This window comes from Halichoerus grypus, chromosome X (assembly GCF_964656455.1).
Source record: "Halichoerus grypus chromosome X, mHalGry1.hap1.1, whole genome shotgun sequence".
Lineage (NCBI taxonomy): Eukaryota > Metazoa > Chordata > Mammalia > Carnivora > Phocidae > Halichoerus > Halichoerus grypus.
The window spans coordinates 65,942,327-65,959,239 of record NC_135727.1 but is presented as its reverse complement, the minus strand read 5'-3'; the positions used below and the strand labels follow the sequence as shown (position 1 = coordinate 65,959,239).

At 37.6% G+C, this 16,913-nt stretch overlaps 1 protein-coding gene across 6 annotated transcripts in view; it reads right to left on the bottom strand.

The window, feature by feature from the left end:
* LOC118544892 (transcriptional regulator ATRX) overlaps window positions 1-16,913 on the bottom strand; it is a 303,532-nt gene that overhangs the window by 154,026 nt on the left and 132,593 nt on the right. For all 6 annotated transcript variants that reach the window (XM_078064338.1, XM_078064341.1, XM_078064339.1 and 3 more), the window contains 2 exons: window positions 4,452-4,554; window positions 2,866-3,084 (listed from right to left, as the gene is read on the bottom strand). In XM_078064338.1, coding sequence (XP_077920464.1) covers window positions 2,866-3,084; window positions 4,452-4,554 — 322 coding nt within the window. The remainder of the gene's footprint in view (window positions 1-2,865; window positions 3,085-4,451; window positions 4,555-16,913) is intronic.

Genomic DNA, 16,913 nt, shown 5'->3' with positions numbered 1-16,913 from the left:
CAGACCAGATTAGAAGTGGGGGGGAAAGGCTCTATCAGTGTCATTTCAAAGAAAAAAAACTAAACTGATCATTCACCTGATGTGTTAAAGTTACTGAGGAATTTTAGGGTTTTGCTAAATACATAGGAAATTAAGTAGTCAAAAGTATGCAGGAAATAAGACAAAAAAATCCAAAACATTATTAACTCTAGGAAAAGCAAACAAAAAGGACAAAGGAATGTAATCATCATATACTATGTGTATATACACATGTATATGTGTATGTATGAGAAATATATGCAATATACACTACGTAGCCCTTTTGTGAATATTTACATAGTTATAGTCATGCAAACAATGAAAATTATTCCACCAGAACTGTGGTATAACCATACTGAGAGAATGGGAGGAGGAAACTCTGTCTTTGGCAGGCAGTATATGAGAACTAAATCCACAACTATCATATAATAATGGTAATGTCTAAAACTGAAAAATAAAGAAATAGCATTATAAGCATATTAAACAGAAACATACAAGTAAAAGCAAAGAACAGCTAGAAGAATTGAGTCATTACCTTTGAGTAGAGTCTGGGTAAAACAGAAGACTATTGATTTTTCAATGTAGCCTTACGGTAATACTTGATTTTTAAAAAGCACACAGATTCAATTTAGTAAACAAAAAAAGTTAATTAGAAAATAAACATTATAAAACAATGAAAAGTACAGGGAACACGTTAATATATATTCAAATTATATGAAATGAAAGGGAGAGGAAAATACAGCATATACCACATACAGTGACTGCATTTATGTGAAACACATGTGTGTATACTGATAGGGATCAGAAGAAAATGATAATATAGAATTTTAATGTCTATTTATCAAATGCTACTATTCAAATTTTTTAAATAAAATTTAAATAACATCACAAAAAGACAACTACTCTTAGAAGTACCTCTAAGTGAGATGCAAGAAGTTATATATTACCACCCATGAGTATTTTTGCCAAAAAAGAACTGAATCTAAATCTGATCAGACCTCTATATCCAAGAGTTTATAGGACATACGAGAACCAGTGAAAATATACCACAGAAATGTGACCAGCAAAGCTCAAATATAGGAAATTCTACACAAATTATCTAGCTTTTTAAACACATGTACTATAAGAAAGAAAAAAATGGAAAAAGGAAAACTTCATATTTAAAATAAAAATAGACTTATGAGGTATAACATCCAAATGCAACATAACATGAAGTAAGACTTTCTTAATATCCTAATTCATACCAACTATTTTTAAAAACCACTAACATTTGGACACCTGGATGGCTCAGTTGGTTATACATCCAACTCTTGGTTTTAGCTCAGGTCATGATCTTGGGGTCATGAAATTGAGCCCCGCATCAGGCTCTGCACTCAGTGGGGAATCTGCTTGGGATTCTCTCTCCCACTCTCCCTCTGCCCCTCCCCCGCACTCACACTCTCTTTCTCTCTCTCTCTCAAATAAATAAATCTTTAAAGACCACTAATATGTTTCTGAGGAAATTGAAGGGATTTGGAATATTAACTAGATATAACACTATGGAATTAATGATCATTTTTAAGTGTTAATAATGGTACTGTAATAATGTCTAAGGGTGCTTCCTTATCTTTTGACAATATATTCTGAACTATATATATACACAATGAGATGATTTCTGAGACTTCTCCAAAATAATCTGAAGAGAATAGATGAAACAAGACTGGCCATGTGTTGGTAACTGTTGAAGCTGAGTATCTGGTACATGGAGATTTATAATACTATTCCCTCTGCCTATACATATGCTTGAAAACTATTACAATAAAAAAAAGCTTATTTAAAAAATTAACATCTTTGGGATGCCTGGGTGGCTCAGCCAGTTGGGTGGCTCAGCCGGTTGGGTGGCTCAGCTGGGTAAGTGGCTGCCTTTGGCTCAGGTCAGGATCCTAAGGTCCTGGGTTCAAGTCCCATATCAGGCTCCTTGCTCAGTAGGGAGCCTGCTTCTCCCTCTACCTACCGCCTGCTTCTCCCTCTGCCTGCCACTTCCCCTCTTTGTGCTTGCTCACTCTCTTTCTCTCTGAATTAAAAAAAAATAAAAAGAAATAAAAAGATTAACCAAAAAAAATTAAAATCTTTTATGAATTTAAGCAATAATATTTAAACATTTTTCTACCCCAGAAAAACAATCACTTTGGTGAACATTCAAGAATCTCAAGTCATTTCATGTCTCTAATTATATTAATATAGCCTAATGAAGATTTTTAAGTTTCATAAAATAGGAGTGCGTGCGTTGCCCAGTTGGTTAAACGTCCGACTCTTGATTTCAGCTCAGGTCATGATCTCAGGGTCGTGGGATCAAACCCCACGTTGGGGGGGGCGCCTGGGTGGCTCAGTCATTAAGCGTCTGCCTTCAGCTCAGGTCATGATCCCAGAGTCCTGGGATCGAGCCCCACATCCGGCTCCTGGCTCAGCAGGGAGCCTGCTTCTCCCTCTGCCTCTCCCCCTGCTCATGCTCTCTCTCTCTCTATCTCTCTATCTCTGTGTCTCGAATGAATAAATAAAATCTTTAAAAAAAAACAAACAAACAAACCCCACGTTGGGCTCTGCGCTCAGTGTAGTCTGCTTGTCCCTCTCCATTTGCTCCTCCCCCACTTGCACACTCGCTATCTCTAAAATAAATAAATAAATAAATAAATAAATAATAAAATCTTTAAAAATAAAAGTTGCATAACATACTGCTAATAGGGAAAAGCAAGTATAACTAAAAATCTGTGGTGATTACAACATTCTGTTCTTAATATACTGAGTAATGTGTGTGTGTGAATCTATTAAAGTCATATTTTTTGAAATCATAAATAATAACTGGTTTACCTCTCTCAATTTTTCTCGCTCACGTTCCCTCTCAGCAATACGTTTTCGCCTCTCTTCCTCTTCCTTAAGAGCATTTTGTGTCTCAGTTCTTAGTTTATCATCTTTAAGAATCTTTCTAATTTTCTTTCTGCCTTTTCCAGGAGACTTGGACTCATCATTTTCATCTTCTTCTTCTTCCTCTTCCTCTTCCTCTTCTTCTTTATCTTCTTCAGAATTACTCTATGGAATTTAAATGATCAGAGGTAAATACACAAAGTTATCTAATTTACCCATTTCTTATTCCAATAATTAATATACTAAGGAAAGGTGAAAGAGAACATACTGAAAAGCTTTAGAATTATACTTTGCAATAAAAAAGAGCATAAAAAACAACCCAGAAAAGGGGGCAAAGGAATGCAACAGACATTTCTTCAAAGACGATACAGAAATATCCAATAATCACGTGAAAAGATGTTCAACATTACTTGTCATTAGGGAAATTGAAATCAAAACCATAAATGAGATACTATCTTGCACACATTAGGATGGCTATTAGAAAAAGAAAAACAGAAAATAACAAGTTTTGGTGAGAATGCAGAAAAACTAGAAGCCTGGTGCACTGGGAAAACAATGTGATGGTGCCTCAAAAAGTTAAACATAGAATTACCAGATGATCCATCAATTCCATATTTCAGATTATAACCAAAAGATTTAAAAGCAGGGACTAAAATATTTCTACACCCACATTCACAACACCATTACTCAAAATAGCCTAAGATGGAAACAACCCAAATGTCCATCAACAAATGAATGGATAAACACAATGTGATATATACATACAACAGAATATTATTTAGCATTAAAAAGAAAGGACATTGTGATATAGTCTACAACACAGATGAACCCTGAAAACATTGTCAGTGAAATAAACCAGACACAAAAGGACAAATACTGTATGACTCCACTTCATATGAGGCACCTAAAATAGGCAAATTCACGAACACAGAAATTAGATGAGGTTACAAGCAGCTGGGTACAGAGTTTCCAATTTTGAGTTTAATTAAGACCACTGAAATGTACACTTAGAAATGGTTAAAAGGATCATTTAAAAAAAAGACCCCCTTCCCCCCCGCCAAGGAGAACATGAATTAATCATGTTACAGATTCATTCTGTACTCACAGGGTGAAACATATTACAGAGAACTTCTACTTTACATAATCCTGCTTATATATAAGAAACGAATTTGCTAACAATGACTTCTGGAAGAAATTTACTCACACATGAGTCATTATTCAGGATAAAATGTTTTATGTCTTCAGAAAATAGAACACTACTCATCAACTTTATATCCCCAAGAGTGTAAACTAATGAAAAAGAGCAACTTAAAATTTCCATCAGATTTAGTTAAGAAACAGAAAAAAAAATCAACAATGTGTCATACTATTTCTGCATACTTATACATTCAATAAGTCAATCCTTCCACAAAGGTGTTAAAATGTAAATAAATCAGCAGAATTAAACTAACAAATGGAATGCAGAAAAGGAGGTAACATATTTACTACACTCTACTGTAGTTATAATTCAAGTACATAATAAATGTCATCACCTTGTTTTCACTCGATGAGTCTTCTTGAACCTTAATGCGTCGCCTTTTCTTTTTCTGTTTATAACTCCGCTGATTTTCTTCCAACTCTGCTTTCTTTGCAGACCTAAAGAACATTTAAAATGCAAAATGAAATACTTCATGATGAATTTCCTTAAATTAATTGCATACTATTCTACAGCTAATTTCCCTTTGCGTACATTCCTTAAAAAGACAAGGAAAACAGGGTGGGAGGATGGGTTAGCCTGGTGATGGGTATTGAGGAGGGCACGTTCTGCATGGAGCACTGGGTGTTATGCACAAACAATGAATCATGGAACACTATATCTAAAACTAATGATGTAATGTATGGGGATTAACATAACAATAAAAAATTAAAAAAAAAAAGACAAGGAAAACAAAAAGCAAAAACTCTTCACTAGATAACCCTTAATTTTAATCCAATGATCCATATTTTAAGTTATTCAGGGGGGAGGTTTGGCACAAGTAATAAGATGGATGAGAGCACCTGGGTGGCTCACTCGGTTAAGAATCCAACTCTTGATTTCAGCTCAGGTCATAATCTCAGGGTCATAGGATCCAGCCCCATGTGAAATCTGCTTTAAATTCTCTCTCTCCCTCTCCCTCTGCCCTTCCCCTGACTCACTTAGTCTCTAAAATAAATTAATTTAAAAAAAAAGATGGATGGAAGGCCTTCAGAAATATTAATAGCCAATATACAAATGAAAAATATTCACCATCTCTTAGGGAAAAAAGGCAGATTATAAGGGCTAGAGACTGTTTTCTTCATATGAGTACACATACATTAAAAAAAGAAAACAGTAACAACTTTTGGCAAAAAAAGGACTTCTGGGCTTAGAAACTGGTATACAAAGTTACGTATATAAAGACAGTACATTCAGGTCATAAATAGCAGACATACAGATCAATGAAAGAGAAAAGTGAGTCCAGAAATAAAACGTGACATTTGTGATCAACCGATTTTCCACAAGACTGTGAAGAAAATGCAACAGATAAAAAAACATCTTTTTGATTAATGGTGCTGAGACAACTAGCTATCTACCTGCAAAGGAATGAAGTTGGACCCCTATCTTACATCATATATAAAAATTAACTCAAAATGGATCAAAATCCCCCTAATATACATGTTCTACCTAACAGACTACTCACTATTTCACTGTTGAAAAAGTAAAAAAACAGTTATTTTCCTATTATGCTGGGGGGAGAAAAAAATGACTTCTGTTAAGACAGTCTGAAAATATGTATGACAGGAGAGAGTTAAGATGGCGGAATAGAAGGACCCTAGGCTTGCCTCACCCCTCAAACACAGGTAAATAATTATCAAATCACCTGAATACCCAAGGAATAGACCTGAAGACTGATAGAACAAACACCACAATTAGAGGGAGAGAAGAGGGCACATTTGGGAAGGTAGTAAGTATGGAGAGGTGGTTTAGGGGAGAAATTTATCATGGTTGCTGCAGAGGGGAAGGAGCCCTGGTGGCAGAGAAAGACGAGAGAGAGCAGAGCACACAGGGATGCACACAAGAGGAATACTTCCCCAAAGCCACTGACTGAGAAAACGAAAGGGGCTGATTTTCATGAGTTTTTGCAACCAGAGGGGCTCAAAGACTGGAGTTTTAAAGGTCCCTGGGCTTGGCTGGGGTAGAGACCTGAGGGCGCTGCCCTACTCCTAGACAGAAGGCAGGCAAGGAAGCAACTTGCAGGCAGATGACACGATCTGAGGATCACCTAAGGTGCAATGGGAGAGACCGTTCCCTCCTCTTGGAGTGCATTTATGAGAGTTGGCATTGCATGTACAGGGAGAAAAGAACCAGAAGGCGCCATCACCCCTATACTGCTCACCTCAGCATAGGTGCAGACACACCTGCTGAGGGCAGCTAACCTGTACACTGGATGTTTGGCCTGATTTGCTCTAAATCCAATGACCCTGCACTCTGGAGTGACTGCCCTTCTGGGTCAAACCTGCATTAGTCCAGGCATGGCAAGACTCTCCCACAGAAGACCAGTGCAGATCCCCACCACACCAGGTCCCTAAGTTTGAAATTTAAAAAGTCAGCAGGCTTAGCTAGGATAGATCCCAAAGCGCACTGCATTGCTCCAGGCAGGCAAGCAACCTGGAGACGGTGTGAAAACAATTATCTGAAAAACACCTAGGATGCACAAGGGGAAATTACTCACTCTTCTGGGAGTGCATTACTGAGAGCAGCAAGCACAGACTCCCCTCTACAAGGAAAAAAGACCTGGCTGACATCATTTCCCTCCCCCACCCCTCAGCATAAACCAACTTTAGGAAATAGTACAGCACCAATAGAAGTACCTAATCTGCTTATACCAATTCTCACACCCCTGAGCTACACTGTTACTGCTTTTCTCAGGCAAGTATCACCAAGAACCAGGGCAGGAGACCCCATCCCCAGAAGACCAGCACAAACCCAGGCACGCAAGACATCTACCTAACCATAGAGTGCTGCAAAGCTTCCATTCTAGTGGAAATAGCATCAGGTCTCTTTTAGAAAGCAGACCAAAGCACAGCTAGTTAAAACTTGCCACACTCTGGCCACGCTCCAAACACCAGGCAAGGAGAACCTCTACAGACAACTAAACCGAGGGACAGAGTAGCCAAAATCCAGCAGCAGAGTGCATGCAGCACACACCAGAGACACTTCCTGAAGCGCCAGGCCCTGGACAGTATATGACCTCTTCTTCAAAAAGCCATTACTCTCAGGAGCAGGAAACATAACAGGCTTCTCTAACATACAGAAGACAGAAACCTAGACAAAATGCCAAGAGACGGAGAAATTCATCCCAAAAGAAAAAACAAGAAAAGGTCATGGACAGAGATCTAATGGAAACAGATATAAGTAATGTGCCTGATGGATAATTTTAAAGCAACAATCATAAAGATAGTCACTGGACTTCAGAAAAACATGGAAGACATCAGGGAGACACTTCCCGCAGAAATAATAAAGGTAAAAAGACAATTAGGCAAAAATGAAAAACGTAGTAACTGAGATTCCAAACAGACTGGATGTAATTACCACAATGATGGAAGAAAGAGATGTAGAAACAAGTTATATAGAAAACAGAATTATGGAAAATAATGAAACTGAACAAAAGAGAGGAAGAATAATGATGGATCACGAGAGTAGACTTGGGGAATGCAGTGACTCCATCAAATGTAGTAACATTCGTATCATGCGTGTCCCAGAAGAAGAGAAATTAAAGGGGGCAGAAGGTGTATTTTTGAGAAAATAATAGCTGAAAACTTCCCTAATTTGGGGAAGGAAACAGACATACAGATCCAGGAGGCACAGAGAACTCCTATCAACATCAACAAAAGCAGGATAACAAGATATATTGAAGTTGTATTTGTAAAATATAGTGACAAAGAAAAACTCCTAAAAGCAGGAAGACAAAAGAAATCCTGAACTTACAAGACCCAAAAGGATAGCAGCAGATCTATCCACAGAAATTTGACAGGCCAGAAGTCAGTGGGCATGATATATAAAACGTGCTGAATGGGAAAAATATGCAAACAAGAATACCCTATCCACGAAGGCTATCATTTAGAAAAGGAGAGATAGAGAGTATCCTAGACAAACAAAAACTAAAGAAGTTCATGCCCACTAAAACAGCTCGGAAAGAAATATTAAAGGGGATTTTTTGAGTGGGAAAGAAAGACCAAAAGCGACAAAGACTAGAAAGGAACAGAGAAAATCTCCAGAAACAACAACAAAACAAGTAATACAAAGGCATGAAATCCATATCTATCAATAATCACCCTGAATGTAAATGGACTAAATGCTCCAATCAAAAGACAAAGGATGTCAGAATGGATAAAAAAAAAAAAACAAGACCCGGGGGAGAAGAACCATGAGAGACGATGGACTCTGAAAAACAAACTGAGGGTTCTAGAGGGGAGGGGGGTGGGAGGATGGGTTAGCCTGGTGATGGGTATTGGGGACAGCACGTTCTGCATGGAGCACTGGGTGTTATGCACAAACAATGAATCATGGAACACTATATCTAAAACTAATGATGTAATGTATGGGGATTAACATAACAATAAAAAAATTAAAAAAAAAAAAAACAAGACCCATCTATATGCTGCCTAAAAGAGTCATTTTAGACCTTAAGACAACTGCAGATTGAAAATGAGGGGATGGAAAAACACTTATCTTCCAAATGGATGTCAAAGAAAGCCAGAGAAACAATACTTATATCAAGGAAACTAGACTTTAAACCAAGACTGTAACAAGAGATAAAGAAGGGCATTATATCATAATTAAGGGGTCTATCCATCAGGCATAATTAAGAAGATCTAACAATTATAAATATCTATGTCCCCAACTTGGGAGCACCCAAATACATAAATCAATTAATAACAAAAATAAAGAAACTCACTGATAATAATACAATAATACTAGGGGACGTTAACACCCCACTTACATCAATGGACAGATCATCTAAGCAGAAAATCAACAAGGAAACAATGGCTTTGAATGACACACAGAACCAGATGGACTTAACAGATATATTCAGAACATTTCATCCTGAAGCAGCAGAATACACATTCAAGTGTACATGGGACATTTCCAGAATAGATCACATACTAAATCACAAATCAGGACTCAACAAGTACAGAAAGACTGAGATCACACAATGCAACTTCTCTGACCACAAGGCTATGAAACTTAAAGTCGACCACAAGAAAAAAATTTAGAAAGACCACAAATACAAGGTTAAAGAACTAAAAAATGAATGGGTCAATGAGGAAATTAAAAAAGAAAAAAAATACATGGAAACAAATGAAAATGAAAACACAACAGTCAAAATCTACTGGGATGCAACCAGTCATAAGATGGAAGTATATAGGAATACAGGCCTACCCCAAGAAGCAAGAAAATTCTCAAATAAACAACCTAACTTTACACCTAAAGGATATAGAAAAAGAACAACAAAGGAAGCCTAAAGCCAGCAGAAGAGAAATAATAAAGAGCAGAAATAAATGACAAAGAAACAATAAAAAAAAACAGCTGAAAACATTAATAAAACCAGATGGTGGTTCTTTGAAAAAATTAATAATACTGATAAACCCAGAGCCAGACTTACCAAAAAGAGAAATGATCCAAATAAACAAAATCACAAGTGAGAGAAAGAAATAAGCAAAGCCACAGAAATACAATTATAAGAGAGTATTATGAAAAATTATATGCCAACAAATTAGGCAATCTGGAAGAAACGGATAAATTCCTAGAAAAATAGAAACTACCAAAACTGAAACAAGAAATAGAAAACTTGAACAGACCAATAATCAGCAAAGAAACTGAATCAGTACTCAAAAATCTCCCAACAAACAAAAGTCCAGGGCCAGATGGCTTCACAGGGGAATTCTACCAAACGTTTAAAGAAGAGTTAATGCCTATTCTTCTGAAAATATTCCAAAACATAGAAATGGAAGAAAAACTACCAAATTTATTCTATGAGACCAGTATTATTCTGATACCAAAACCAGACAAAGACTCCACTAAAATAGAAAACTACATGTAGGCCAATAATCCTGATGAACATGGATGTGAAAATTCTCAAAAAACTACTAGCAAATCTAATCCAAAAGTATACTAAAAGACTCACTGACCATGATCAAGTGGGATTTACTCATGGGCTGCAGGGGTGGTTCAATATTTGCAAATCAATCAACATCCATTCATGATAAAAACCTTCATCAAAGTGGGGATACAGGGAACACACCTCAACATCATAAGGGCCATATACAAAAAACCCACATCTAATATCATCCTCAGTGGGAAAAAAACTGAGAACTTTTTCTCTATGGTCAGGAACAAGACAGGGATGTTCACTCTTACCGCTGTTATTTTAACATTGTACTGGAAGTCCTAGCCTCAGCAATCAGACAACAAAAAGAATGAAGAGGCATCAAAATCAGCAAGGAAGAAGTCAAAATTTCAGTATCTGCAGATGACATGATACTCTATATAGAAAACCTAAAAGACTCCACCAAAAAACTGCTAAAACTGATACACAAATTAGGTAAAGTCACAGGATACAAAATCAGCAAAATGCATCTTTGCATTTCTATACACCAATAATGAAGCAGCAAAAAGAGAAATAAAGGAATCAATCCCATTTACAATTGCACCAAAAATAGTAAGATACCTAGGAATAAACATAATCAAAGAAGTAAAAGACATGTATTCTGATAACTATAAAACACTGATGAAAGAAATTGAAGATGCCAAAAAGAAATGAAAAAACATTCCATGCTCATGGACTGAAAGAACAAATATTGTTAAAATGTCTATACTACACAAAGCAAACCACAAATTTAATGTAATCCCTATCAAAATACCACTAGCATTTTTCACAGAGCTAGAACAATCCTAAAATTTGTATGGAACCACAAAAGACCCTGAATAGCCAAAGCAATCCTGAAAAAGAAAAGCAAAGCTGAGGGCATCATGATTCCAGACATCAAACTCTATTACAAAGCTGTAGTCATCAAGACAGTGGGGTACTAGCTCAAAAAAAAAGACACATAGATCAATGGAACAGAATAGAAAACCCAGAAATGGACCCACAACTATATGGTCAACTAATCTTCAACAAAGCACAAAAGGATATCCAATGGAAAAAAGAGTCTCTTTAACAAATGGTATTGGGAAAACTGGACAGCCACATGTGGAAGAATGAAACTGGATCACTTTCTTACACCATACACAAAAATAAATTCCAAATGGATGAAAGACCTAAATGTGAGACAGGAGAGGAGAACACAGGCAGTAACCCTGCCATCGGCCTTAGCAACTTCTTACTAGATAGGTCTCCTGAGGCAAGGGAAACAAAAGCAAAAATAAACTATTGGGACTTCATCGAGATAAAAAAATTTTTGCACAGCAAAAGAAACCATCAACAATACTAAAAAGCAACCTTTGGATTGTGAGAAGATATTTGCAAATGACATCTGATAAAGGGTTAGTAACCAAAATACATAAAAAACTTATAAAACTCAATACCCAAAAAACAAATAATCCAGTTTAAAAATGGGCAGAAGACATGAATTGGTACTTTTCCAAAAAAGACATACAAATGGTCATCAGACACATGAAAAGATACTCAACATCATTCATTATCAGAAAAATACAAATCAAAACTACAATGTGATATCAACTCACACCAGTCAGAATGGCCAACAACACAGGAAACATCAGATGTTCACGAAGATATGGAAGAAAGGCAAACCCTCTTACACTGTTGGTGGGAATGCAAACTGGTGCAGCCACTCTGGAGAACAGTATGAGGATTTCTCAAAAAGGAAAAAACAGAACTACTCTATGATCCAGTATATGCACTACTAGGTATTTACCCAAAAGATTAAAAATACTGATTCAAAGGGATACCTGCACCCTGTAGTTATTGCAGCATTATCAATAATAGCCAAATTCTGTAAAAGCCCCAAACATCCCCAATCTGACGAATGGATAAAGAAGATTCAGTATATATGTATATATATATGATGAACATAGGGAGAAAAAAAGAGGCAAACCAGAAAACCGACTCTTGACTGTAGAGAATAGACTGATGGTTACTGGAGGGGAGCTGGGCAGGGGGATTGGTTAAATGGGTGATGGGAATTAAGGAAGGCACTTGTTATGATGAGCACTGTGTGTTATATATAAGTGATGAATCACTAAATTCTACATCTGAAACTAATGTTACACTGTATGTTAACTGGAATTTAAATAAAAACTTGAGGGAAAAAAAAAGATGAAAATATGTATGACAAAAGTCTTAAAATTGTACAACTTGGACTCAACAATGCCACTTTTAGTAATTTACTCTAAGAGAAGTAATCAAACGAGTGTGTCAATATACCCACATGCATATATATGTGTATATATATAACAATGTGTAATAAAAATATTTCTACATCTCTATTGTGTGTGTATACACATTTTTTTAAGATTTATTTATTTTGGGGGGGTGAGGCAGAGGGAGACAGAGAGAGAGTCCCAAGTAGACTCTGCCCTGAGTGCAGAGCGTGATGTGGAGATTGATCTCACAACCCTGAGATCAGTACCTGAGCCAAAACCAAGAGTCAGATGCTTAACCAACTGCACCACCCAGGTGCCCCTACAAATATTTTTATGAGAATAGTATTTATACTAGAAAATAATGAGAACTATCTAAACATAGAAATCTAGAAGCTTATTTCAATAAAATTTCATAAAGGTTATAGGGGATAAAAAGATCAAAGTCCTACATAGGTAGGTAAAACTATAAAATTTGTCAGTGAAAAGAATGATAAATCTATATGACCTTGGATTAGGCAATGGATTCTGATATGGGTATTGTATCCAGAATATATAAAGTACTGTTATGAATCAACAATAAAAATACAACACAATTAAAAATTGGGAAAAGAATTTAGACAGATGTTTCTCCAAAGAAGATATACAAATGGCTAGTAAGCACATGGAAAAATGCTCAACATTGTTAATCATTTGGGAAAAGTAAATCAACATCACAATGAGATGCCACCACACACCCACCAGGTTGGCTATAATCAAAACAAAACAAAACAAAAATAATAAATGTTTGTGAAGATGTGCAGAAATCAGAACTCTGGTGCATTGCTGGTGGAAATGTACAATGATGAGCCACTGTACAAAACAGTCTGACAGTTACCTTAGAAAGTTGAGCGTAGTGTTACCATATGACCCTATAATTCCACTCATAGATATAGATATATTCCTATGAATGAATATGAAAATATGACTATACAAAAATCATATACAAATGTTCACAGCAGCATTATTCATAAAACAGCCAAAAAATGGAAACAACCCAAATGTCTATCAACAGATGAAAAATGGATAAATAAAATGTGGTATTATCTATACAATGGAATATTATTCACCCATTAAAATAACAAAATAGCCAGGTAACCACAGCAAGATGGCAGGCTAGGAAGCTCCAGGCTCTTGTTCTCCCACAGAAACACAGAATAAACAACATATGGTAAAAAGTAACTTTATGAGAATTCCACAAACCAGTTAAGAAACTTTAGTAACCAAGTGAACACCTAACCAAAAGTCACACTTAAAATGGCTGGATATTTTGTAGTGTTTCTGCTCATACTTGTTGTACTCCCTTTCCTGCTCAGCTCAAGGAAGTCACCAGGAAGCTGCCTAATTCTCAGCTCCTCCACCAAGAAGGAAGGTAAAGAGTGAAACTTGCTTGCAACGCGCTGGATTTTCTAGGGGCTGCCCAAGGGACAGGATTCTGTCTCCCTTAACTCAGAGCACACAAAAGCACATGAAAAGAGGCTCAACATCACTAACCATTAGGGAAAATACAAATAAAAACCACAATGAGATACCACCTCACAGTCTTTAGGATGGTTAGATCACCATCCACCCCATAAAAAACAGAAAAGAACAAATATTGGTGAGGATGTAGAAAGCGTAGAATATGTGCTGTTGGTAAGAATATAAAATGGTACAGCCACTATGAAAAACAATGTGGCAATTCCTCAGTTAAACACAGAATTACCATATATGATCCAGCAATTCCACTTCTGGGTATAAAACCAAAAGAACTGAAAGCAGAGACTGAAGAGATATTTGTACACCCATGTTCACAGAAGCATTATTCACAATAGCAAAGGGTACAAGTAAGCCAAGTGTTCAACGATGGATGAAGAGATAAAATGTGGCATATGCACAAAGTGGAACATTATTTTACCTTAAAAAGGAAGGATACTGTGATACATGCTGGAACATGGATGACACTTGAGGATACTGTACTAAGTGAAATAAGCCAGCCACAATAAGACAACAAATACTACATGATTCCACTTACATAACGTACCTACAGGAGCCAAATTCATAGAGACAGAACACAAGGTAGAATGGTAGTTTCTTGAGGATGCTGGGGAAGGGGGAGTTATTGTTTAATGTGTAAAGAGTTTGTTTTGCAATTTAAAAGTTATAGAGATTGGCTGCAGAATGATGTGAGTGTACTTAACACTACTGAACTGTACACTTAATGGATAAGATGGTGAAGTTTAGATTCCATGTATTTAATGATAATCTAAAAATATTTTAAGAAGATAAAAGTACTAATACAAGATACGCATGAAGTTTGAAAACATTATGCTAACTGAAAGAATCATTAAAAAAATACTATATGAAACGAGATTGGGAAAAGATGGCAGAGGAGTATGAGACCCTATTCCAACTGGTCCCTGGAATTGATCTGGATATCTACCAGTCCACTCTGAGCAACCATGAAATCAGCCTGGGATGTAAGAAGATCTGGATCTCTACAAACAGAAGATCCCAGGTGGTTGGTTTCCAGGTAAGAAGTGTGGAGCCATGATTCCGCAGGCAGATATCAGAGGATAAACGGCAGCGGGAAGGAGCCTGGCCATGGGGATCCTACACCACCGGTGAGCAACAGCCTCCCACGCTAGGGACCGGGCACAGACTCGCAGACCGGTAGTGGCGGGGAAAGGACTTTAGATGGAAACCGGAGCGGTGGGGTTGCACATGTGAACTGGGAGCGGCTGGCAGTTTTAGAAGCACAAAGGGCAGAGGTGTGTCCCAACATGGAGGCAGGACTGGGAGCGCTGCAGAGGGGCGCACAACCCAGGACGCTGCAGCTTATAGCAGCACAGACAGAAACAGAAATAGTGTGGCCTGGAGAGCTCACTGAAGAACAGATTGCGATCTCTCTGCTCTGAGGCAGAGAGTTGGAAACAGTCTCTTCTGCTCTGATTCTCGGAAGAGACGTGGAAAGCCACCAGAGAACAAAAGCCCCAAAACACCCGTTCCCACTAAGCCCATCCCCCACGACAGGGGGCAGGGCAACTCTGCACAAACAGGGTTGCCTGAGTACCAGCATGGCAGGCCCCTCCCCCAGAAGACAGGGTGGGAGAACAAGAGGCCAGCAATCCTAAGGTCCCTAGAAAACAGGTGCATCTTGCTTGGGTTATGATCAATAATTTAGACTTTATACATTCTGTCAACCACCCATCAACAGAATGACTAGGAGGAAGAACCCCCAAAATAGGAAAGACTCAGAGATTATGACTTATGCAGCAGATTTACAAATGGATGCAGATATAACCAAGATGTCGGAGATGGAATTCAGGCTAGCAATTGTGAACATAATAGCTAGAATGGAGATATCAATTAATGGCAGCATAGAGTCTCTAAGGGCAGAAATGAAAGCTGAATTGGCAGAACTTGAAAATACTATCAATGAGATCCAATCCAATCTAGATAATCTAACGGCTAGGGTAAGTGAGGCAGAAGAACGAATCAGTGACCTGGAAAACAATTTAATAGATAAAAAGGGAAAAGAGGAGGCCAGGGAAAAACAACTCAGAATCCATGAAAATAGAATCAGAAAAATAACTGACACCATGAAGCGTTCCAATGTCAGAATTACTGGAATCCCGGAGGGGGTGGAGAGAGAGAGAGAGAGGACTAGAAGATATATTTGAGCAAATTGTAGCTGAGAACTTCCCTAATCTGGGGAATGAAACAAACATTCGAGTCCTAGAGGCAGAGAGGACCCCTCCCAAGATCAAGGAAAACAGGCCAACACCCCGGCAGGTAATAGTAAAACTCGCAAATCTTAGAACCAAGGAAACCATCTTAAGGGCAGTTAGGGGGAAGAGATTCCTTATGTACAGAGGGAGGAACATGAGAATAACGTCAGACCTATCCACAGAGACCTCGCAAGGCAGAAAGGGCTAGCAAGAAATATTCAGGGTACTAAATGAGAAGAACATGCAGCCAAGAATACTTTATCCAGCAAGGCTGTCATTTAGAATGGATGGAGAGATGCTGAGCTTCCAAGACCAGCAGAAACTGAAAGAATATGTGACCACTAAGCCGGTCCTGCAAGAAATATTAAGGGGGATTCTATAAAAGGAGAAAGACCCCAACAGTGATATACAACAGAAAGTTACAGGAACAATCTATAAAAACAATGTCTTCACAGGCAACATGATGACAATTAATTCATATCTTTCAATAATCACTCTCAACGTGAACGGCCTAAACGCTCCCATAAAACGGCAAAGGGTTGCAGATTGGATAAAAAGACAGGACTCATCCATATGCTGTCTACAAGAGACTCATTTGGAACCTAAAGATACATCCAGACTGAAAGTGAAGGGATGGAGATCCATCTTCCATGCCAGCGGACCTCAAAAGAGAGTTGGGGTAGCAATTCTTATATCACACAAATTAGATTTTAAACTAAAGACTGTAGTTAGAGACAAAGAAGGACAGTATATCATCCAACAAGAAGATCTAAAAATTGTAAATATCTATGCCCCCAACATGGGAGCAGCCATCTACATAAGCCAACTGTTAACCAAAATAAAGAGTCATATTGATAACAATA